Source organism: Camelus dromedarius, chromosome 9, assembly GCF_036321535.1.
Source record: "Camelus dromedarius isolate mCamDro1 chromosome 9, mCamDro1.pat, whole genome shotgun sequence".
NCBI lineage: Eukaryota > Metazoa > Chordata > Mammalia > Artiodactyla > Camelidae > Camelus > Camelus dromedarius.
Window position 1 is genome coordinate 76,547,345 of NC_087444.1, and position 25,419 is coordinate 76,572,763.

Sequence of the window (25,419 nt, forward strand, 5' to 3'; positions counted from 1 at the left end):
CACTTGCAGACCCGGAAGCGGTTACTGCGAAACAACGGACGCGCTCGGGCGAGTGGGTGTCGGTTTTTCTGGTGACTACGCTGTGCGGGCTTCAGGCCACGCTTCCCCACGCGAGGGTTTCGGGGGTCTCCCGGTAAGTTAAAATCCCTGAACGCGCTCGTCGCTTTCGATCTGAGCCCTCCCTTTTCGCCGTTCGTGGCGTCGCCAGAAGACTCGGTCCAGTTCCGGAGTCTCAGTCCGGGTAAACCCGCTGTGAGGCAGGCACTGGCCCCAACTTTCTGCCTGCGGTGCTTATAGACGTTGACCTCCTGCAGCGATGTTTTCCTGTTCTGGGCTCCCTTCCTCCCCTTCTCAAACCTTTCTCTGACTCCCGACTTCCCCACCCCCTTCCCCGCCACCTCCGCCCAGTTCCTTTGTGCAAAGTTTTCCCTCAGGAGGTGGGTGTGCGCCCTTCACCTCTGAGGAGAGCAGAGAGGGAACCGAGAGGCAGAAACAGATGCCGTTAGTGAAGCGTCAGAAAGTTTGGGGAGAAAAAGCGACAGGGATTGAAACAGATACTAACAGAGTGGGGCCAGTCTGTAGGAGGAATGGGGTGAGGCGGGGGAAACAGAATGATGCATGGAAACAGGAAGAAACACAGGAATGGACAAAAGGAGAAGAGAAGTAGGAGAGAGAGAGACAGACATATACAGAGAACAAAGCACATAGTGGTGGAGAAAGCGGGGTCCTAAGCCCAGGTGAGTATTGAGTTGATTAAATTTGGAAGATTAAGTTTGAAGTATTAACTTGTGTCTTTGTAAGATATATTGACTTGTTTAAATCATGCAGAAGAGATGAACGTTACAAAACCCGGGGTTTGAGGCATCTGCATTTTCTAATTGTTGCATCAGACGATAACTCGGTTCGCAACCCTGATTCATCCAGAAGGCAGAGACTTAGTTTCAGGTCATTCTCTTCCCTTTCAAGAAATGGGGGAAGGATTTCTTTCACCACATGGTGCTTTTTGAAACGACCATTATTAACAGTACTGTTGCCATCACCCGCTTTCTTTTGTGGCTCCTACTAGTCTTTTCTAAATCTGATGGATCCTCACATTTGTTTTAATTTGAATCTCAGAAGCCATTGGATATGTTTTAAATTTCCAAATTATTTTCCCTCTAAATGTTATTGTTCAGATTATGAAGTTTTTATGCTTTTTACTCTGTCCTGTATTGGATCTATTCCTCGATGTCTGGTAAATTACTATGTACGTGGTAAGGATGTTGATCATGTTTTAACACTCAAAACCTGATTTAACTAGTTTAATATTCAGTAGCTTTTTTTCTTTCCTTAAGTGATCTGCTAAATTAGTGAGCTCTGAGCTGGTGTCCAACCAAATAGATTTTCCCTTTAAGTCCCCTTTGTCCTTTCTATGCAGATGTTGAAGGATGGGCTGGATTTATTACCCATCTAGGTTCTTGGACCCTTTAGTCAATAGAAATTGTTAACAGGCCAGACGAGGAATTAAGGCAAAGCTTTATTGGGAATTTATTGTGTTGCAGCACAAGTGAGCGAGAACAAGAAACAGGTGCTGTTGTTCCCCGAGAGGGAGTCAGCTGATCCCTTAAATAGGGTGAGGGTGGGGGCAGATCGGTGGGTTGGGCTGGAGGGGCGGCTTAGGCGGTCTGCCCACCCCCTTGTGGTGCAGTGTGCAGGGATCATGCGCAGTGCCCTGCTTTTGCTCCCAGTACCTCAGAAGTGGCAGTTGGGTTTTGGCCTTTTAGTATCTCCTTCATAATTTGCCCCAGCTATGCACGTATGAAGTTATTTTTAGTCCTGTGTAGTTTCTTTGTATTCTGTTGCTCAGGTGCCGTTTGTCCAGGTGCAAGCACTGCAGTAAAGGGTCCCAGGTCCCAGCCTGTCTGAGATTGATGTGAATCTTTGTTCTAACAGAGCCCACGTGGTCATGATGACGAGCTGTTCAGAGCTGATCTCCATGTGTGACCCTCTTCTGTGTTATGAAGTAATAACTAATTGTAATTTTGTATTTTTTTTATTACAATGTTTTCTGGAAAAAAGGAATTAAATGTTTAAATGTGATTAATTAAACCCCTGAAAGAGAAGCTTCTCTTGCTCAGGAAGATGAAAGGTAATCTGGAATTAGGACAAACCCTTTCCACTTAAACCGAGCCGGGCCGCCACTGCACCGGGTTCTGCTCACCCAACTCTGACTTCTTCAGGGTAATTTGGTAAAATTACTCTGCCTCCGAGCCTCAGTGAACCCACCTGTAACGTAGAGAAGATAGGGTAGACCAGTTTGCCTGGTTATAATTAAAATTTCAAACTTGTTCCAGTCTTCCAACAATTATGAAAAACACCTAAGAGAGAGGCAGGGGCCTGGGCCCAGAGACAGAGGAATACCTTTCCTCAGCTTGTCTACTATCTCTGTGTCATGGGTAAATCATACTCTTGGCATTAAATCCTTTTTTGGTTTCCCATCGCCCTCAGGACAGAAATCTAAATTGCTCAGGACAGCTCTGGCAGGGAGTTCTGGAGGTGGGGTGCAGAGTTGCTCCCAATTCACAAAAGGGACAGGCTTCCATATCCTGTATCAGCCAGTCATTGGATGCTGGCTGCCTGTAAAGGAGCCAAGAACTTGAGGAGGCAGTTTCCTTTGGTTAAATGCCCAGTGGACAGAGGCCAGTGCAGCTGCAGCGGTGTGGCGGTTTCAGCAGCAGGGCGAGCTTCCTGAAGGAGTGGGTGAAAAACTAATCCGTCTCCGTGTAGGAGTTCTTGTTCCTGCACCCCTCCTGTTCCAGCTGGCAGCCACGGACTGTCTGTCTCCCATATAGAGGTACTCTGTCTGAGATTTTTGTGGCAGAGTAGGGGGGTGTGTTGATTCTAAGCATTAAACAGCATGTTTTGGTCACACAGACTAATCTTACCTGAGCAAGAAACTCAGAGGAGGAGGAAAGAAGAAGGAATGGAGTTTTCACAGGTAAAAATCTTATGTGTTGATCTGTTATCTCTTTCCTAAACTGACACAATTTGGACTTATTAATCTTCTCTGTCTCTGAAATGTCCCTGCTAAAATATTTACTCTAATGCAGGGCCTTCCCTCAATCTCCTCTCATCTCCCTGCAGATCCCACCTCACTGTGACCCAGTGGCATGGAATTGGGGAAGAGTCCCCTTTAGGGGATCATCCTGTGAAGGGAGGGCTTCCACTCCCGACGTCAAACGTTACTGCAGACTCGGGGTAAACAAAGTGATCAAAGCGAAAGTCTGAGAGTCCACAAATAAAGTCATTCATCCGTAGTCTATTTTTTTATACAAGACTCCCAGAAACATCCAAGGAAAAAGAGTACTCGCTTAAATGTTACTGAGACAGCTGGATATTCATGTGAAAGAACGAAACTGAACTACATGTGGACTACCTCTCACCATATAAAATAAAGGAATTCAAAATGAACAAAGACTAAATATAAGACCTAAAACTATACTACCCTTAAATGAAAGCATAGGCGTAAATCTTCATGATGTGGACTGGCAGTGGATTTGCAGATATGATACTGAAAGCAAAAGACAGACTAAATAGAGAAGTTGAGCTTCACCAAAATTATTAATATTTGTACGCTGAAGGATACTGTCACAAGTGAAAACATAATCTACCAAGTGGGAGGAGGTATTTCCAAATTACATATCTGGTTAGGGTCTATTATGTAGAATATGTGAAGAACTCCTATACCTCAGGAACCAAAATACCAAGAACCCAATAATAAAATGGTCAAAGAACTTTAATAGACATTTCTTCGTAGAAGATACAGAAATAACCAACAACAGTGGTGGGAAGGGAAAAATTTGGGAGTTTGAGATTTGCAAATGTTAGCTACTATATATAAAAATAGATTAAAAAAACCAACAAGTTTCTTTTGTATAGCACAGGGAACTATATTTCAATATCTTGTAATAATCTTTAAGGAAAAAATATGAAAATGAATATATGTGTGTATGTATATTTATATGTGTGTGTATATATATGCATGCATGACTGGGACATTTTGCTTTACACCAGAAATGGACACGTTGTTATTGACCATACGTCAATTTAAAAGAAAGAAAGAAAGAAAGAAAGAAAGAAAGAAAGAAAGAAAGAAAACCAACAAGCAGATGAAAAGCTGTTCAATGAAATTAGTCAACAGTAAAATGCAAAAGGAAAACCACTGTGAGATATCATTCTACACACAATTAGGAAGACTCTAATAAAACAGAAAATAACAAGTGCTGGTAAAGATGTAGAGAAGTTAGAATCCTGACACATTGCTGGTAAAATGCCTTAGCTGCTCTGGAAAATAAAACCATGTGACCTAGTGATTCCACTCCTAGATACAGACCAAAAAGAATTGAAAACCAGTATTCAGACACATCTACACAAACGTTCCAGCAGCACTATTAACATTAGGCATAAAGGTTGTAACCCACATGTCCATCCAGGGATGAGTGAATAAATAACATGTGGTATACTTATACAAGGGAATATTATTTGGCCATGAAAAAGACTGCAGTACTGATACATACTACAGCATAGATAAGCCAAAAACATTATTCTAAGTGAAAGAAGCCAGATAAAAGGTCACACTTCATACCATTCAATTTACATGAAAATAGCCCAAACAGGTAAGTCCATTGAGACAGAAAGCAGTAGTGAACAAGGACTGAGGGAAACTGGGGAAGAAGGAAGCCACTGCTGATTGGGTAAAGGATATCATTTGGAGATGATTAAAATGTTTTTGAACTAGATAGAGGTGATGTTTGTTCAACATTGTAAATGTGCTCAAATGTACTGTAATGGTATTTTACAAGTGGCTGATTTTCTGATAAGAATTTCACCTCAGTTAAAAAAAATTAGAGAAATGTAACTTGCTCAAAATTACCTTAAATGGATCAGTCAGAGCATTTACTTCAGCCAAGTCAATCCTAACACATGTCGGCTTCTGTAAGTTTGTGTCAAACTCAGAACTTGCGCACGTCATGAAATGCACTTTCCTTTCAGGGACTGTTTACACTCAAGGATGTAGCCATCGAGTTCTCCCAGGAGGAGTGGGAGTGCCTGGTCCCTGCCCAGAGGGCCTTGTACAGGGACGTGATGTTGGAGACCTGCAGGAACCTGCTGTCCCTGGGTGAGGAGAACTTCCCTCCGGAAGTCGGTAACTACTTTTGTCTATCTTTACATTTTTCCCTGTGAATCTCTTGGGAGCCCCTGACATGCTTGTGAGAGTTTCAAATCCCTGCTTTTTTTTTTTCTTTTTCTTATATGTATATTTTATTGAAGTATAGTCAGTTTACAATGTTGTATTAGTTTCTGGTATACAGAATAATGCTTCGGTCATACATGAACATACGTTTTCATATTCATTTTCACCATAAGTTACTACAATATATTGAATATAGTTCCATGTGCTCTCCAGTATGAACTTGTTTATCTATTATATGTATATTAATATCTGCGAATCTTGTAACCGTAAGTTTGTTTTCTAGGTCTGTCTGTTTCTGTTTTATATATAAGTTCGTTTGTCTTTTTTTTTTTTAGATTCCACATATAAGTGACACCATACGGTATTTGCCTTCCTCTTTCTGGCTTACTTCACTTAGAATAACAATCCCCAGGTCCACCCATATTGCTGCAAATGGCATTATTTTATTCTTTTTTATGGCTGAGTAGTATTCCATTGTATAAATATACACAGCTTCTTTATCCAGTCATCTGTCGATGGATATTTGGGTTGTTTTCATGTCTTGGCTATTGTAAATAGTGCTGCTATGAACTTTGGGGTGGATGTGTCTTTTTGAATTAAGGTTCCCTCTGGATGTATGCCCACAAATGGGATTGCTGGATCATATGCTAAGTGTGTTTTTAGTTTTTTGAGGAATCTCCATACTGTTTTCCATAGTGGCTGTAACAAACTGCATTCCCACCAGCAGTGTAGGAGGGTTCCCCTTTCTCCACAGCCTCTCTAGCATTTTATTCGTGGACTTTTTGAATGATGGCCATTCTGACTGGTGTGAGGTGATACCTCATTGTAGTTTTGACTTACATTTCCCTGATAATTAGTGATATTGAGCATTTTTTCTTGTGCCTGTTGGCCATTTGTATGTCTTCATTGGAGAATTGCTTGTTTAGGTCTTCTGCCCATTTTTGGATTGGGTTGTTTGGTTTTTTATTACTAAGTTGTATGAGCCAAATCCCTGTTCCTAAGAGAGTGACTGAAAGCATTTGGATTCAGAATGGAAAGGCTTCATAATGTGGCTTATGGACTCTTAACTACTTTCTTCAGAAGTTGTGCACATGCTTGATTAGCGGTTGCTGAACAGCAGCAGTCAGAAAGCGTTAATGGCAAATTTAAAAAACATCTCATTCTGTAGTTTTGCCCTTGAGCTTTTGATTCAGTCGTTCTTGGAAGAGAGCTAGATGTCTGCACACTTAAAATCTAAGCATTCAGGAGGCAGTTGACTAATTTTTGAAATACTTCTCTAGTTCCATCTATAATATCTTTTCTTCTTAGCTGAATGAAGGGCTGAGTATAGCATGTCATGTTCTCTTGTTCTGTATAAATTGAAATCTCTTTGGAGATGAATATTATTTTCATAGGAACAAAGGAAAGGTCTCTGATCTGTGGAAAGTGAAGTGAAAACAGGGAAAAATAAGGTGAGAATGTATTTCAATGGGAACACAAATAAGAGCTTGGATGGGCACGAGCAAGCTTCTCCACTCAGTGTTCTTTGAGAAATTTCCCTCAGATGGGAAAGATCCATGACAGAATAAAAGCTTAATTTCTTGTGAGTTATCAAGGGAAACTTATGCCCAAACTTGAACATTTATCACTCTATCATTCAAATACCTAAAAATTTAAACTCCCACTCTTCCATGATACTGCAGCTCATTCAAAGCCAAGGCAAAGGCTTTATCATGACCTACAACACTGTTATCTGGCCCCTCCTTCCATTTTGACATCTTAGTTTGAGAGGAATGGAAATGGCTCTTTAAGGAGTCCTCTTTCTCCTTGATCTCTCTTGGCTTTCAGCTAACCCATATCTGAACTATGTCCTCTGTAGTGCTGACCCAGAACCTATTTAGTTTCCATTCACATTTTACGTTTTCGGGAGAACTTCTCAGGGGCTAGACAAGCAAAAATAGCCGCTCTTCCCTTGTGTCTGGGGCTGGATGAAACTTCATGGGGCTGTGCTGGGCCCTTTCGGCCTGTGGAGGCCTCTTAGCCATCTTTTCAGTTCTTTCAGCCACACGTGTGTAAAGAGGTTCGGGGCGGGCTTTATGAGATTGTTGCTCAGCGGTAAAGCACAGGCTAGGCGCTGCGCTCCTCTGTGATCCCAGGTGCTGCGCGGCAGTCTCTCTCAGTCTTTCAGGCGTTCGTCCTGGCCTGTGGGCAGAGCGCACCGCCCCTTCTCAGGAACACCGCAGTTTGACTTACTTTATTTCCATACCTTGTATTTTCCTCCCTCCTCCAGCTCTCTGCCTGGTCCTGGAACATAGAAAGACTGGTCGCTCTGATTTCTTACTCTTCTGAGATTTTGAAACACGCATTTCAGGGGACTAAGCTTTCAGCCGCTTTTTCAGCTGTGATAACCAGCCTTTAGCTGGTAGGCACCTTACGGCAGACACTTCCATGGAGGGGGTTTACTGTTGAGAAAATTCTTGAAGGAAAGCACAGACTAGTACGTTACAGTACTGTCTTGCTCTGTACGCAGCAGAGTTTCATGAAAGCACTGGGCAGATGGTCAGTGTGTCCAACATACTGAGACGGAGAGTGTTGGGGAGCCTGACTAGGGAGGGCTGCTATTTGTCCCTCTAGCTCTTGTGGAGTTTAACAGTGCTCCCTAGGGCAGTGTGACAGCGTGGGTCAGACATAATATGGTCACCTCCTTTGAGCTGGCAAGAAAAGGTGTAGGAACTTATCCTAAGGAGAACGCTGCCCAAGCTCGCAACCTCATACCTGTGAGACTGAGTAAACTGCTGTTCATGCCGTGTCGTTCCCCCCATGTGTGTACTATTCTTCATTCACTTTCAGCAAATGTGATTTTGACATGTCTTATTGAGGAAGCTTATAAAAGTTAAATGACGCTGACTTTGTTTCTTTAAAAAATTTTTAATACAATTTTAAAAGTTTATTATGCATTTATAGTTATTCCAAAATATTGGCTCTATTCTCCATGTTGTACAGTACATCCTGGAGCCTTTCTTACACCCGGTAGTTTGTACCTCCCACATCGCAACCCTGTATTGTCCCTCACCCCTCCACTGGTCACCGCTAGTTTATCTTTATCTGTGAGCCTGCCTGTTTTTCTTTTCTTTTCTTTTCTTTTTTTTTTTGGCTGTATACACGATTAGATTCTACATATGTGTGATATCATACAGTATCTCTGACTTTCTCTGTCTGACTTACTTCACTTAGTCTAATGTTCTCCAGGTCCATCCATGTTGCTGAAAGTGGCAAAATCTCATTATTCTTCATGGCTGAGTAGTTTTCCATTGTGTGTGTATATCTTTATCCATTCATCTGTTGATGGACCCTTAGGTTACTTCAATATCTTGGCAATGGTATATATATAGTGCTGCTATGAACGTTGAGGTGCATGTTATCTTTTCAAATTAGTGTTTTTGTTTTTGTTTTTTTAAATATATACCCTGGAGTGGAATTGCTGAGTCATATGGTAGTTCTATTTTTGGTTTTTTTGAGAAACCTCCATACTGTCGTCCACACTGGCTGCACCAACATACATTCCCACCAACGGTGTGCAAGGGTCCTCTTTTCTCCACATCCTCACAGCATTTTGTTATTTGTGTTCTTTTTGATGATGGCCATTCTGACCGATATAAGGCAATATCTCATTGTGGTTTTGATTTGCATTTCCTTGATGATTAGCAATGTTGAGCATCTTTTCATGTGGTTGTTGGCCATCTCCATTTCCTCTGGGGAAGAATGTTCAGGTCTTCTGCCCATTTTCTTTTTCTTCTGCCCATTTTTTAATTGGGTTATTTTGGGTTTTTTCTTGATGTTGAGTTGTATGAGTTGTTTATGTATTTTGGATATTAATCCCTGATCATTTGCAAATATTTTTTCCCTCTTAGTAGGTTGTCTTTTTGTTTTGTTGATAGTTTCCGTTGCTGTGCAAAAGCTTTTAAGTTTAATTAGGTCCCATTTGTTTATTTTTGCTTTTATTTCCTTTACTTTAGGAGGTGGATCCAAAAAAAAAAAAATATTGCTGCAATTTATGCCAGAGTATTTTACCTATGTTTTCCACTAGTTTTATGGTATCTCTTTTTACATTAAGGTCTTTAATCCATTTTGAGTTTATGTTTGTATGTGGTGTTAGAGAATGCCCTAATTTCATTCTTACATAGAGCTGTCCTGTTGTCCCAGCACCAGTTATCCAAGAGACAGTCTTTTTTCCACTGTATATTCTTGCTTACTTCATTGTAGATTAATTGACCAAAAGGGCGTGTGTTAATTTTAGGGCTTTTTTATCCTGTTCCACTGGTCTGTGTGTCTATTTTTGTGCCAGTTACCTTGCTGTTTTGTTGACTATAGCTTTGTAGTATACTCTGAAATGAGGGAGCGTAATTCCTCTAGCTCTGTTCTTCGTCAAGATTGTTTTGGCTATTTTGGGCCTTTTGTGTTTCCATATAAATTTTAAAATTATCTGTTCTAGTTCTGTGAAAACTTCCATTGGTGTTTTGATAGGGATTGCATTTAATCTGTAGATTACCTTGGGTTTTTAACAGTTTAACAATTTTAACATTTGAACAATATTGATTCTTCCAGTCCAAAAACATGGTATGTCTTTCCATCTATGTCATCTTCAGTTTCTTTCGTCAGCATCTTGGTTTTTGGAGTGCAGTTATTTTAGCTCTTTAGGTAGGTTTATTCCTAGGTATTTTATTCTTTTTGATGAGATGGTAAATGGGATTGCTTCTTTAATTTTGCTTTCTTATACTTCACTGTTAGGATATGGAAGGCAACAGATTTCTGTATATTTTGTATCCTGCAACTTTACCAAATTCATTGATGAGCTCTAGTTTTCTAGTGGCATCTTCAGGATTTTCTGTGTATAGTATCATGTCTTCTGCAGTGACAGTCTTACTTCCTTTTCCAATTTGGATTCGTTTTTCTTTTCTGATTGCTGTAGCTAGGACTTTCAAAACTGTTGAATAAAAGTGGTGAGAGTGGCCATCCTTGTCTTTTCTCGATCTTAGAGGGAGTGCTTTCAGCTTTTCATCGTTGACTATGTTAGCTGTGGGTTGTCATAGAGGGTCTTTATTTTGTTGAGGCATGTTCCCTCTGTGCCTGCTTTCTGGAGAGTTTTTTTTTTTTTAATTATAAATGGATGTTTAATTTTATCAAAAGCTTTTTCTGCATTTATTGAGATGATCATACGGATTTTATTCGTTGGTTTGTTTATGTGGTATATCACACTGATTGATTTGCACATCAATCCTTGCATCCCTGGGGTAAATCCCACTTGATCATGGTGTACGATCCTTTTAATGTATTGTTGGATTTGATTTGCTAGTATTTTGTTGAGGATTTTTGCATCTATGTTTATCAGTGATATTGGCCTATAATTTTCTTTTTTTGTAATATCTTTTTCTGGTTTTGGTATCACAGTGATGGTGGCCTTGTAGAATGAGTTCAAAAGTGTTTCTTCCTCTGCAGTTTTTTGGAATAGTTCCAGAAGGGTAAGTGTTAACTCTTCTGTAAATATTTTGTAGAATTCGCCTGTGAAGTCATCTGGTGTTGGACTTCTGTTTGTTGGGAGTTTTTAAATTACTGATTTGATGTCAGTACTGGTAATTGGTCTGTGCATGTTTTCTATTTCTTTCTGGTTCAGTCTTGACAGATGGTGCCTTTCTAAAAATTTGTCCGTTTCTTCTAGGTTGTCCATTTTTTTTGCCATATAATTGTTCATAGTAGTCTTTTATGATCCTTTATATTTTTGTGGTATCAGTTTTAGCTTCTCCTTTTCCATTTCTGATTTAGGCCTTCTCCCGTTTTTTCTCGATGAGTCAGACTAAAGGTTATCAATTTTGTTTATATTTTCAAAGAAGCAGCTTTTAGTTTCACTGATCTTTTCTGTTGTTGTTTTTCTTTTTTAGTCTCTATTTCATTTTTTTGTGCTCTGGTCTTTATGATTTCTTTCCTTCTACTAAGTTTGGGCTTTGTTTGTTATTTCTCTAGTTGCTTTAGGTATAATGCTAGGTTGTTTATGTGAGATTTTTCTTGTTTCCTGAGGTAAACTTGTTTCGCTGTAAACTTCCTTCTTAGAATTGCTTTTGCTACGTCCCATAGGTTCTGGATTGATGAGTTTTCATTTCCATTAGTCTCTAGGTCGTTTTTAAAATTTCCTCTTTGATTTCTTCAATGACCCATTGGTTGTTTAGTAGCATACTGTTTAGTCTCCACATCTCTGTGTTTTTTTTTTTAATAGGTTTTTTCTTGGAGTTGATTTCTAGTCTTTTAGCATTGTTTTTTGAACAGATGCTTGGTATGATTTCAATCTTAAATTTACCAAGGCTTGTTTTGTGGCCTGGCATGTGGTCTGTCCATGGACAATGTTCCATGTACACTTGTAAAGAATGTGTATTCTGCTGCATTCAGATGGAATGCTTTATAAATATCATTTAAGTCAGTTGGTCAGATGTTTTATTTAAGGCTTGTGTGTACTTACTGATTTTCTGTTTGGATGATCTGTCCATTCATGTAAAGGGATGTTAAGTCTCCTACTATTGTTATGTTACTGTCAGTTTCTCCTTTTATGTCTGTTAACATTTGCCTTATATATTGAGGTGAAGCTATGTTGGGTGCATATGTATTTACAATTGTTACATCTTGGATTGATCTGTTGATCATGTAGTGTCCTTCTTTGTCAATTTTAACAGTATTTTAAAGTCTGTTTTTGTCATACAGGTGTTGCTACTCCAGCTTTCTGTTGATTGCCATTTGCATGGAATATCTTTTTCCATCCCCTTTCAGTCTGTATGTGTCTCTAGATCTTAAGTGAGCCTCTTGTGGGCTGCATATGTAAGTCTTATTTTTGTATCCATTCAGCTACTCTGTGACTTTTGGCTTAAGCATTTAATCCATTTACATTTAAGGTAATTATTGATAAGTATGTTCTTATTGCCATTTTGTTAAATGTTTTGGATTTGTTTTTGTAGGTCTTTTTTTCCCTCTCATGATTTGATGATTATCTTTAGTGTTACAGATTTTTGGTTTGCGTTTACTGTTAGGATTTTGTATAGCAGTAAATATATGTGATTGTTTTAAGTTGTTGCTCAGATGCATTTAGAAACCCTGCAGTTGTATTCTCCCCCCCTCACAGTTACAGGTTTTGATATTGTATCTTATATCTCATTGGGTTATGTATCCTTTAGCTGCTTGATTTTCGATATAGATGACTTTACTACTTGTGTCTTTTAACCTCCATCCTAGCTTTCTCTGGCTGATTTCCTAACTTTATTGTGTTTGCCTGTGTTGGTGAGCTTTTTCATTTTGTAGTTTTCTTGTTTCTAGTTGTGGTCAGTAATTTGTTTTCTTTAAGCCACTGATACTTTCATCTTGCAAATTTCATTGTTATAAATAACCTTGATTTTTCTTTATTCAATCATCACTTCTGTATTTTTGATGATATTCTTGGTGTTCTTCATTTTATATCTACAATTTGGGGCTATGGATTCATGGAATGAATATTGATTGTTTTTTTATATCTTACAGGATGTCTTTCTCTTTTATGTATATATTTTTATTGAAGTATAGTCAGTTTATAATATGTCAGTTTCTGTTGTACAGCATAATGCTTCAGTCATACATGGACATACATTCATTTTCATATTACAGAATGTCTTTCTTGAGTGGTTTATTACTTGACATTTGTTTCCCCAAAATCTATGTAACCTCTAGAAATTTTTGAAGATAGTCTGAGTTTTCCTTTCGCTCTGTTTTGTACCTACTGTTAACACATACACCTTCCTTTTAATAGACAATTTTTTAAGCACCTGTAGGTTCATGGAGAAATTGAATGGAAGTTACAGCGATTCCCCATGTATTTCCTACCCAAGACATGCAGACCTTCCCCCATTATTAACATTCCACCTGAGAGGGGTAAATTTTTTTTTTTTTTTTTATCATTGATGAACCTACATTGATAACAGATGAAGCCCTCAAAGTCCATATTTGTGTTAGAGTTCACTTTTGGTGTTGTATATTCTGTAGGTTTAGACAAATGTATAATCACGTTTGTACCATAGTAGTACCATAGAAGGTAACTTCATTCTTTAAAAACTGTCAGTGCTCTTCCTGTTCATCTCTCTCCCTCCTAACCCCTGCAATGACAGAGCTCTTTAGTGGCTTCATAGTTTTACCTTTTGCAGAATGTCATGTAGTTGGAATCAAACAGCTTATATAGTGTTTTCAGATTGTCTTTTTTCACTTAGTAATATCCATTTAATTTATCCATATGTTTTCATAGCTTGATAGCTTGTTTCTTTTTAGTATTGAACAATACTTTCATTGTCTTGATGTACCACGTTTATTTCTCCATTCACTGAAGAACATTTTGGTTGCTTCCAAGTTTTGATGATCATGGATAAAACCGCTGTAAATATTCACATGGAGGGATTTGTTTGTTTTGTGGCACATAATAGTTCTTAATCCTCTTTATTGCCTCGTAATAGTCCATAAATGAATACCACATTTTGTTCATTCATGTGTTTTTGGGCATTTGGGTTGTTTCTACCTTTGGGCTATTGTGAATAATATTGCTATAAACATTTTTGTACAAGGTTTTATGTGGACATCTATTTACATTTCACTGGTAGAAAGCTAAAAGTGGAATTGCTTGGTCATATGGTAACTTTGTTTCATAGTTTGAGGAACTGCCACACTGTTTTCTAAAGCAGTTGTACCATTTGTCCTTCCCACCAGGAACGTTATGAGGGTTCCAGTTTCTCCACATCCTCACCAATACGTGTTATCCGTCTTTTTGATTGTGGCCATTTTAGGGCTGTGGAGCTGTATCTCATTCTGGTACTGATTTGCATTTCTCTAGTGAATACTTGTGGTAAACATCTTTTTTGTGTGCTTACTGGCTATTTTTCTGTGTTTGTTGGAGAAGTATCCAGATCCTTTCCCATTTAAAAAATTGGGCTATTTACGCTTTTTTGCTGAGTGTGAAGAGTCCTTCATATCTTCTGAACACAAGTGGCTTATCAGAGATACAGCGTCGGCAAATAGGTTTAGTTTTCTGTAGCTTCCCTTTTCACTTCTAGAGGGTAGAGGTTTAAAGGCTACAGGAGAAATTTTTTGAGGTTCTGTTTGTAAACTGTGTTCCTATAGTGTCCACAGTAACAGTTCCAAAATGGATTTTCATTACTAGGAGGACTTCACATTAAGTTTGAGAATCCCTCCATCTTAGCTTTCTGGGATGAAGCGTACTTAGGCCCACTGGGGAGTTTTTGTTTCAGCTGATAACCGCCTGTGCCTGCAGCCTCTGCGAGCTGTGCTCACGCAGATGACCACGTGGGCCACGACACCTGCGCCGCGCTCCTTAGGCCCCAGCCCCTGGCTGCTCTTTACTGGCCGCATTCATCTTGTTTTTACATTTCTCTTCCCATTTACAAAAGTAATTTTCAACATAGAAGATCTGTCTTGATTAAGATAATATTTCACTTTCTAGAACTTTGATCTAGAGGACACAGTGTCACCTTCTTTGACAAGGAAACCATCTTCCATTAACTTAACCATTTGGGAGGATGATAGTGTCTTAGCTGATTCTTTTCCTAATAATACCTGTATAATAAAGTGGAGCTAAAGTCTATTTTTTCTTCCCTGGACATCCTGGATTTTTACCGAGACGTCGTCATGTGCCAAAACCTGAAATTCCAAAAACTAGATGTAGTGTACTTTAAATACAGCACAGCTTATTTATATGTCTAATTAGCTTTTCTGTAAGAAATAAACAAAAACCCTCCAGGCATTGTTGACTTCAAAAAGGTTGATTGGATTCCTAGTGTATAGAAACCACCAGGTTAATAACTTTAAATTGTTTGATCTCCTGTATCCATTTTCCCAAACCTCCCACCACCTGTTTTGGTCAACCACAAATCTCTATGTCTGTAAGCTTATTCTCTGTGTCTGTTTTTTTTAAAGATTACATATGTAAAAGAGAAATCAAAAGGTATTTGTCTGTGTCTGACATTTCTGGTAGCATGATGCCCTCCATGTTGTCACAAGTAGCAATGTTTACTCTTTTTAATGGCTGAATAATATTACATCACACACACACACACATCACAGTTTATCCATTTATTCATTGACACTTAGATTGTTTCCTTATTTTTATTATATTATTTATTGCAAGTAATGCAGTGAACTGGGGAGGTGGATGTATCTTTTCAAGATAGTGTTTTTGCTTTCTTCATGTAAATTGCTGGGTCATGTTAGTTCTGTTTTATTTATTTGAGGAACATCTGGAATGTTTTCCATAGTGTCGGCACCAATTTACGTTCCATCTAACAGAGCACAAGCGTTCCCTTTTCTCCACATCCTTGCTAACACTTGTTATTTCTTGCCTTTTTTTTTTTTTTTTTTTTTTTTTTTAATAAAAGCCATTCTAAGAGTTGTGAGGTGCTATCTCATTGTGGTTTTCATTTTTCATTCCCCGGTTGATTAATGATGTTGAGCATCTTTTCGTGGATCTGTTGGCCATCTGTACAATTTCTTTGAAAGATGTCTGTTTGGATTTGCTGCCTATTTTTTAAATCAGTTTCTTTTGTTGTTTTTAAAACTGAGTTGTGAGTTGTTTGTATATTTTAGATATTAAGCCGCTTATCACATGCAAGATTTGCAAATATTTTCTCCCAATCCATAGGTTGCCTTTTCCTTTTGTTGATAGTTTGCTTTGCTGTGCAGGAGCTTTTTAGATTGATGTGGCCCCACTTGGTTTTTGTTTGTTTTTATTTTTGGTTGCAGATTCAGAAAATCATTGATAAGATGTCAAAGAACTACTATGTTTTCTTCTAGGAATTTTATTTCAGGTACTATGCTCAGGTCTTTAATTTGTTTTTTGAGTAGTGTAAGGTAGTGGTCAGGTTTCTCTTGTGTGTACCATTCAATTTTATCAGTACTAATTACTCATGACATTGTCCTTTCCCCATGGCATATTCTTGACTTCTGTGTCATAAATTTATTGACTGTATATGCATGGGTTTATTTCTGGGCTTTCTGTTCTGTTCCATTAACCCTGTCCATTAACCTGTGTGTCCGTTTTAATGCCAGTAACATAGTGTTTTGATTACCAGACTTTGTAACGTAGTTTGAAATCAGGGAATGTGATGCCTTCAGATTTGTTCTTAAGATTGCTTTGGCCATTTGGGGTGTTTTTTGGTTCCATATAAATTTTAGGATTATTTGTTCTATTTCATGTGTATGTTTTTGGGTGTACATATGTTTTTGACTCATTTGTGGAAATACCAAGGAGTGTGATCACTAGATCTTATTAAGATTATGTTAATTTTGTAAGAAACGTCAAACTCTTTCAAACTGACCGTATCATTTTATATTCCCATCAGCAATGAATGAAAGTTTTTGCTGCTCCACATCCTTTCTAGTATTTGTTGTTTTCAGTGTTCTGGCCATTGTCCAAGGTGTGTAGTGATATCTCATTTGTTTTTAACACACATTTTCCTCAGTTAAATCTATGGCTTTATTTATTTTAGTGTAAATTTACAGTGTTGTGTCAGTTTCTGGTGTACAGCATAATGTTTCAGGCATCCATACACATACATATATTCATATCCTTTTTCATTATACATTACTGCAAATATTGAATATAATTCCCTGTGCTATACAGAAATTTATCTATTTTATATATAGTTAATACCTATTTTATATATTACATATATATATTTATTTTAAATATAGTTAGTATCAGCAAATCTCAAACCCCAATTTATCCTTTCCATCCCCTCTAGTAACCACAAGTTTGGTTTCTATGTCTGTGAATCTTTGTTTTGTAAATAAGTTCATTTGTCTTTCTTTTTAGAGTCCACATATAAGTGATACCACATGGCATTTATCTTTCTCTTTCTGGCTTACTTCACTTAGAATGATGATCTATAAGTCCATCCCTGTTGCTAAAAATGGCATTATTTCATTATTTTTATGGCTGAGTAATATTCTATTGTGTGTGTGTCTGTACACCCCCCACCCCCCATCTTTTTTATCCATTCGTGTGTCAGTTGGCTTTAGGTTGCTTCCCTTTCTTGGCTATTGTAAATAGTGCTACTATGAACATTGGGGGGCATGTATCTTTTTGAATTAAGGTTCCCTCTGGGTATATACCCAGGAGTGGGATTCCTGGATCATGTGGTAAGTCTATTTTTAGTGTTTTGAGAAATCTCCTGTTTTCCATAAGGGCTGCACCAAACTAGATTCCCACCAGCAGTGTAGGAGGGGTTCCTTTTCTCCACAGCCTCCAGCATTTCTTTTGTGAACTTTTGAATGACGTCCATTCTGACTGATGTGAGGTGATACCTCTCTGTAGTTTTGATTTGCATTTCTCTGATAAGTAGCAATATTTAGCATTTTTTCACGTGCCTGTTGGCCATTTGTATGTCTTCCTTGGAGAATTGCTTGTTTAGGTCATCTGCCCATTTTTCGATTGGGTTGTTTTTTTGCTATTAAGTTGTATGAGCTGCTGATATATTCTGGAAATTAGGCCCTTGTTGGTCTCATCATTTGCAGATATTTTCTCCCATTCTGTAGGTTGTCTTTTTGTTTTGCTTATGGTTTCCTTTGCTGTGCAAAAGCTTTTAAGCTTAATTAGGTCCCATTTGTTTATTTTTATGGCATTTTTAAAGTAGAGAACTTTTGGTATCTTCAGAACATACGTTTTCCTCAGTTGCGGCCTTAGTCGCGGAGACAGCATTGAGCTGCTTTGCTGTAGCCTTATTCCATACGTAAGCTTTGAGTTTCATTTTAATTTCACATTTTTTCTTTTGCTGCAAATAATTTATTCCAATAATTAGTCTCCTTGTCTAGATTCTTCAGGCACATTGTGGTATACTAATATTTAAACAGTTTATTTAAGAACATGTAGGTAATTCCTACACTCAGTAATGGCTTCCTCATTATTATTACTTCAAACACTTATGTGTCCCGGAAATTTTCTTAAGTTCTTTGAATTACAGATTTAAGCGAAGCCCTGTCCTCTTCTTAAAAATTTCATCAGAAGTCGCCTGGTCTGTTACATCCCATTGTTACCTGCTCTTCAGACTGTTAGTGGCTGCTCACATCTCTGCACATAGAGCTCTGCCCTGGGTCAGCATGAGGCCGCCAGAATTGTTTCTGTGCTTAAGTGCTCCTGTGAACAGCACTTTTCCAGACAGACCACTCTCTGCCCTAGTAGTTATGTAATGCTCCCTTAGGGGGCTGTTTCCTTTTGCTGTTTCCGAAGTCAAAATAATTACTTTTGGATCAGTGCATATTAATTTCTACTGATTCATGATAAGAATATCTATAGTAATACACATATTGTAAGGGCACTTCTCAGCTGATGTCCCTTTTATGTCTGGTAATAATGTTAAAGAGCTAAAGGTATGATTTCAAATGCTTTACAAAGTTCCAGCAAAAGAGATGCTGTTACTTTCACATAACAAAGACATTTGCACTAAGAATCTTAATGTCAAAATTGATTTTCTGCTTTTAAAATGCATAATGTAGTTCACAAGTTATTCTTACCAAATACAATCACATCTGCAGAGAGTTTAAACCCTGGCAAAGGCCTCCTGCTAACCTTATTTCCAGCAGTCAGCCTCTGCTTCCTCGAGCCAAGGGATCATCGTCCAGCACCCATGAGCACCCTCCACTGCTGGGCCCTTGGGAGAGTTTGACTGCATCCACATGTGCTGATACAGAGTGGACTCGCCCATTCTCCTCTTGATGGCCATTTCCACGTTTTTGCTTTTAGGCCCTGCTAAGAACACCCTTGTACATACCTTCTGGATCGTATATGACTCAAGTGCATGCCTAAAAGTGGAATTCGTGGGATGTTCAGTTTGGTCATGTTTAGCGCAAGTAGTGGAATAGATGTAAACCTAAGTCTTCCCACGACGCCGCACTGTCTCGCTTTCTCAATCTTCCTACCTACAGTACAGTTTCCACAGAGTGAGTCAGTTTTACGCCTCTTGCTGATTTTTAAGGTCAGGCCTGGAACTGCGGTAGCGCAGTCAGATTTTCACAGCTCTGCAAGCACACGCACTGCTCCCACACTGCTCATGATTTTCACTCTAGCTTTATTTAATCTCAGTCCTGGCCTTCCCTCAGATCTTTATTGATCTAAATGAACTATACTGGTACGTCCTAGTGCTGTATTAATATTTTAGCACTTAGGCTCCCCAGTTTCCACAGGGCCGACCCCTCCCCACGCCACACAGGGGAAGACCCATACTCACACATGTACGGCCCGCACAGATGAACGCCACAATCTGGTCACTGTATATGACCATGTGCAGGACATGATGGCTCCTGCTGTTACCTGGGACAAGTAGGACACTGATGCTCTGTCACAGCTCTCTTCCTGTATCTTCTTTGAAACATTTCTTTCTAAGATACTAATATTTACTGGGATGTCTTAAAATTTCAACTGCCTGAGTGAGTGGTGCTGCTTAGCACTACGAGCATGCCATCTCAGTCTGCACACCTGGGTTCAGACTGTGGCTCTCGGGTTTTCTTTCTGTGTGAGTTAGGGATAGATGTGTACTTACACAAGTGTTTGGGGTCCTTTATTTCTATGTGAAAATTGTGATAATTTACCTCTAGAATAATCAAGTAAGTTAATGTTGTTAGACGGCTTGAAATACTACATGGCAGATAGTAAGGACTGAAAGTTACCTTTAGTTAATTAGATATGTCGTTTTTTGGTCATGTTTATTATAAGATTGACCTTGGCCTGTGTTGTATTTTGGCTGTTGTCTTTTTGTAATTCTTTTTTCCACGTGAATATTCTCCCTGACCTTAGATGGCAAATTTTCGCATCATGCATTATACACTATATATGTGTGTGTGTGTGTGTGTACACACACACACACACACACATATTTGCCATATAACTAGATAATTAAACGATACCCCATAGTCAGGTAGCTGAACTACGCACTGGCTGTTACAGACCTGTAGGCATGAGATCATGATTGAGGTTCCAGCAGTTTTCCCTGATTCTTAATATACATATGTCTGTTTACCTGAAACAGATATCTCAAAATTCAGTCCTTTTCAACATTTTATTTTTTTCCTATTGTGTGTTCCTTCCGGAAAGAAAAAAAAATTTTTTTGGTACTTATAAAAGAATCTTTTAGAATTCCAGAAGCCATTTTCATAATTGTGGTTACTTAGTAACTTACCTCCTAGATTTATCATGGGTTACAAAAATCTTTTATCAGTTGCTATTGTGATGTACCGATTTAAAGAATTTTTTTTCTTGCATCATATTTACATATTAAACACATTATTATAAAGATTAAGGATTAGGGAAGACAGTTCTGTAAGCTTGTACATAGATGAACTTTCTAATTATGGAGTATAATTTAATTATCCATTTATGTGGCCAAAAAATATATTATCTAGTGTGTGCTTGACATTTTATTATCTAAGAAAGAAGACAGAGAAAACATTAATATGGAAAAAAGAAAACTGAAAAAAGGTACATCACAGTAGTGTTTGAAGGCCATGCTTGAGAAACTTCTGTGTTCACCATATTATTTTTTAACTGTCATTTGATATATTTATTTTTTAACTCCATAATAGGAAGCCATTCTGCTGGATTGGCAATCAAGGAATTATTACCAAAAGAAGACATTCATAAAGGAGAATTATACCATCTAGTGATACTGGAAAGAAAGGAAAGCCGTAGCATCAAGGATTCTGACCTCAAAGAAATCTGGGAAAATATGCATGAGTGTGAGCGCACATGGCGATGTGATGCAAGAAATTACAAAGCAACGCCTTTGACCCACAGCCAAACTCTCACTCACAGAGAAGATCAGGACGACAAATCCTCCATCAGCTTTCCTCAGTGTGTTTCTGTAAAAAGTAATACGTGTGAATATCTCATGCATGATAAGCCATTCATAAGAAACTTGCTAAAAATGAAACATAGCATAAGCATGGCGGGAAACACATATAGGAATTGTTTGGAAAGTAGAACCGGAGTAAGTTTGCAGGCCCACGTGGCTGCCCTGCAGGGACTCCCGACTGAGGAGACAATGTACGAATACAGTCAAGGTGAGAAGTCAATCAACGGTGGTTCCTCAGTTTCACCACTTAAAAGAAATCCTCGTAATATGAAAAACATCTTGTTACCTGCACCAGACAGGAGAACACACACTAGAGATAAATCTTACAACTGCAGTGACTGTGGGAAGGCTTTTTGCAAAAGATCAAACCTTACAAATCACGAGAGACTTCATTCTGCACAGAGGCCCTACAGATGTAATGAGTGTGGTAACGCCTTCAACCAGTGTTCACACCTCACTACACACCAGAGCGCACACCCAGAAGAGAAATCATACAAATGTGATGTATGTGGCAAGGTCTTTAGTCGAAACTCACACCTTGCAAATCATCAGAGAATGCACACTGGAGAGAAGCCTTACAAATGTGACGAGTGTGGCAAAGCTTTTACCCAGTTTTCACACCTGACTAGACATCAGAAAATGCATGCTGGAGAGAAACCACACAAATGTAACGAATGTGGCAAGCACTTTACCCAACGTTCAAACCTCCTGGTACACCGCAGAATTCACACGGGAGAAAAACCCTATGCGTGTAATAAATGCGGTAAGGCTTTCACTGAGCGGTCGCAACTCTGGGGTCACGAGAGAACTCACACTGGAGAGAAACCTTACAAATGCGATGAGTGTGGCAAAGCCCTTACAAGACATTCATATCTTACTCAACATAAAACAATCCATACTGGAGAGAAACCTTACAAATGTCGTGAGTGTGGCAAAGCTTACACCCAGTTTGCAAGCCTTACTAGGCACCTGAAAGCACACACTGAGAGGGAACACAAGCCCCATGTATGTGGCAGCGCTTTTACTCAGAGCTCAAGGTATAGGGCGCATCAGATATTCCCTAGTAGAAACAAACCTTAAAAAGAAAATGATTCAGACAAAATTTATATGTATATTCAAGTCTTAACCTGCGGGGCTCCATGAGGGAGAAAAGACATGGCCAGAAGACACGTGAAAAGCTCAGCACCGCTGATCAGGGAAGTGCAGGTCAAAGCCCCAGTGAGACATCACCTCACACCTGTTCACATAGCTGTGGTCAGAACAAGACTCAGCAAGGATGCGGACAGAAGGGAGCCCTGGGCACAGTTGCTGGGGTTGTAAATTGGTGCAACAACTATGGAAAACATGGAAGTTCCTCAAAAATTAAACAGCCTGTCATGTGGGCCAAGTATTGTACTTCTGGCTGTTTACTGGAAAACAAAAACACTAATTTGAGAAGATACAGGCACTTGAATATTCTCTGCAGCATTATTTCCAGTAGGCAAGAAATGGAAGCAGCTGAAGTGTCCGTCGGTAGATGAATGGTTAGAAGAAATGGGATATATATGTATTACATGTATACACACAAAATGGAATATTGCTCAGCTTAAAGATGTCTAGCCACTTGCAACAACATGGATGGAGACGATATTCTGCTAAGTGAAGTCAGTCAGACTAGAAAGACAAATACCAAACGATCTCGCTCACAAGTGGAATCTAAGAAACAAAAGAATGAAAACGTTCATAGATACGAAGGGCAAGCGGGTGGTGGCTGCCAGAAGGGACGGCAGTGCGGTGGCAGGTGAAGCAGCTGAAAGGGGCTAAGAAGTACAAGTCTCTAGGTATACAATAGATGCGCTGTGTGTTACACCCCCATGGCGTAAGCTGTGTGTTCAAAACTATGTTAACTTTGAGGACAGATTTTTGAGACAAATGTTACCTTGTGTAGTACAGCCAAAAGTAATGATGGTGAACACCAACCAATTATATTAAAAAAAAAAAAAAAAAGACTCCATTGGAGAGATAAACCACATAAAATTAATGTATGTGGAATAGTCTGTAACCAGGGCTCATGCTTTAAGTGATGTCAGAATATACATCTTTGAGAACAACCAAACCAATGTAATGTATGGCAAAGTTTATCCAAAGTTTAAGCCTCATGGAATGTAATTCTTACTAGAGAGACCATACAAAGAGTGATGAGCTTTATCAAAATCATCTCTGAGGTTATGAAAGAGTTCATATCAGATAGAAACCATACAATGTGTCCAGGCTTTTAAGCAGTGACCTTGGGATACACCACAAAGAAGTCACAGTGGACAGAAACATTACACATGTAATGCAGGTGCATAAACTGTTCAGTGGATCCTCTCAATGGACTCCACATAAGGAAATTCATACTGCTGGGAAGCAAGCCTCTTGCTTTTGAAGGCTGACTAACCTCACATACTAAATTCCACAGAGAATTACAACTTAAAACTCATGTCTGTCAATGGAGGGACAGCTGTTCAAAGATCTAATTATCTGCAGTTTGTAAAATGTTTTATTCAATTATTTGAGGTTTCTTGAAAAGGCTATGTTGTTACTAATGATATATCACCTGAAGTTTGAAGCCTGTTAATGTCACTCTTTCGTGGTACTGTCACCGCCACGATAAGTGAAAGGCAGAACAGTCATTGCAGACAGTGTGCTCGCATCTGCAGCCTGGACTGTGGGAGGTTAGGCTGGGTAAGGACAGAAAGAAAGGGTCACTGAAAGTGTACCAGTCAGCTTTCTAGAAGGCTTGCTGTCGTGACAACCCTGAAGCCTCACTGGCTTACAGTGGCATTTTATTTCTTCCTCATATCCGTCATTACTCACCTCTTGCTTGGTTCTATAATTTAGTTTATCTAAGACCATCTTGAAGCAGAAGAGAGGGTCAGATGAAGCAAGCAAAGAGTTGGAAAGCTGCCACTGAAGAGTTGAAACGTCATTCTACACACCCCAGACTGGCCAAGGAGCTCACAAAGCCTCACCTGCCCTAAGACAGTCTTGTCAAGGGGAAGGAAGGGTTGCCTGAGTGGCCAGCCTGAGACCCAAGGGCAGACATGTATCATTTCAGAGCAGCTGGTACTCAGTTGGAGATAATATTACTAGATGTGTTAGTGCAGCTTCTATCAAAATGTCCGTCCTTTGCACAAAACATGTTTATCCTTGACCCAAAGGAAAGAAAAAAAAAGTTTTACCCAAACATGAGGTTCCTCTTGATTCAGAGTCTTGTGTGACATCCTCCTTGCTCGTAACACATCCTGGACCAGAGAAAGAGGACGTCAGTAAGCCCCCCCATTCAGAGAGGGAGGGGCAGGCCCGCAGCGGTCTTGGTCTACAGCAGACGTGCAGTTTTCCTGAGCAGGTGTCGTCAGGTCCTCATTCCATGGGGCCTGGAGTGGGGACTGATCTTTTTTTGGCTTCATCTTTTCCTCTGAGAACGGATAATCCAGTATTTTGTGTCTCACTGTCCTTCACTTAACCTAGTTACAGCTAATAAAGTATAATCACCTAACGGGTTACTTCAAAAGGCATTAGGGCCATGTCCTTCACTTAGGCTGTGCCATGAATTTAGACTTAACTTCCCTGTGACCCTCAAAATGTTCCTTAATGGTAAGTTTTGTCAGTGGGACACGAGACACAGTTACAACCATTAATTCTGCTTGTTATTTATGATGTGAAGTCTAGGTTGTAATGTGTAAAAGCAGCTGAAAACCAAATGCCATGTAACTGTCTTTTGCTTTCCTGATCTCTGCATTGGCGGAAGGCATGTCCAGGGGTGATCACTCTCTCACAGGAAACCCGTGCAAATATGTGGAGACACGTTTCGTTTCACAGCTGGAGTGGTGCTGCTGGTAAACACCCTCCAGTCATGGCGCAGCGTCACACGACAAAGGAATCTCTGCCCCACAATGTCCATAAAAGGGAAAGCTGTATGCCACGTAAAGCATCAACCACAGGAGAGCAGGAGTGTCTGACTTACTAGCAGATAAAACAGGTTTCAAAGAAGATAAAATTACTAAAGAGAAAGAGCAAATGACATAATGATAACGGGTCAGTCCACCATAATGACTAGGTGTCCCAAGTACGCGCACAGCAGGGAGCAGCTGCAAAGTATGTGACGCGACAGCCCGTAGGACTGGAGGAACCGGCAGACCCACCAGCATAGTTGAGACAACGTCTCTCTCAATAACTGATAGAATGATGACACGGGAAACAGCGGGACACGGGTGAATTCAGCACCACCACCAAATCATGGGGCCTGATTTTTAGGACACCACTCAAAAACAG

At 39.4% G+C, this 25,419-nt stretch overlaps 1 protein-coding gene across 1 annotated transcript; it reads left to right on the forward strand.

Moving 5' to 3' along the window:
* Positions 1-24,848, forward strand: LOC105091267 (zinc finger protein 677). Its single transcript, XM_010982728.3, has 5 exons — positions 1-133; positions 2,914-2,977; positions 3,124-3,237; positions 5,032-5,185; positions 20,855-24,848. The coding sequence occupies exons 2-5, from the start codon at positions 2,963-2,965 to the stop codon at positions 22,201-22,203; spliced, it is 1,632 nt and encodes a 543-aa protein (XP_010981030.1). The 5' UTR covers positions 1-133; positions 2,914-2,962; the 3' UTR covers positions 22,204-24,848.
* Positions 24,849-25,419: the final 571 nt, after the last annotated feature.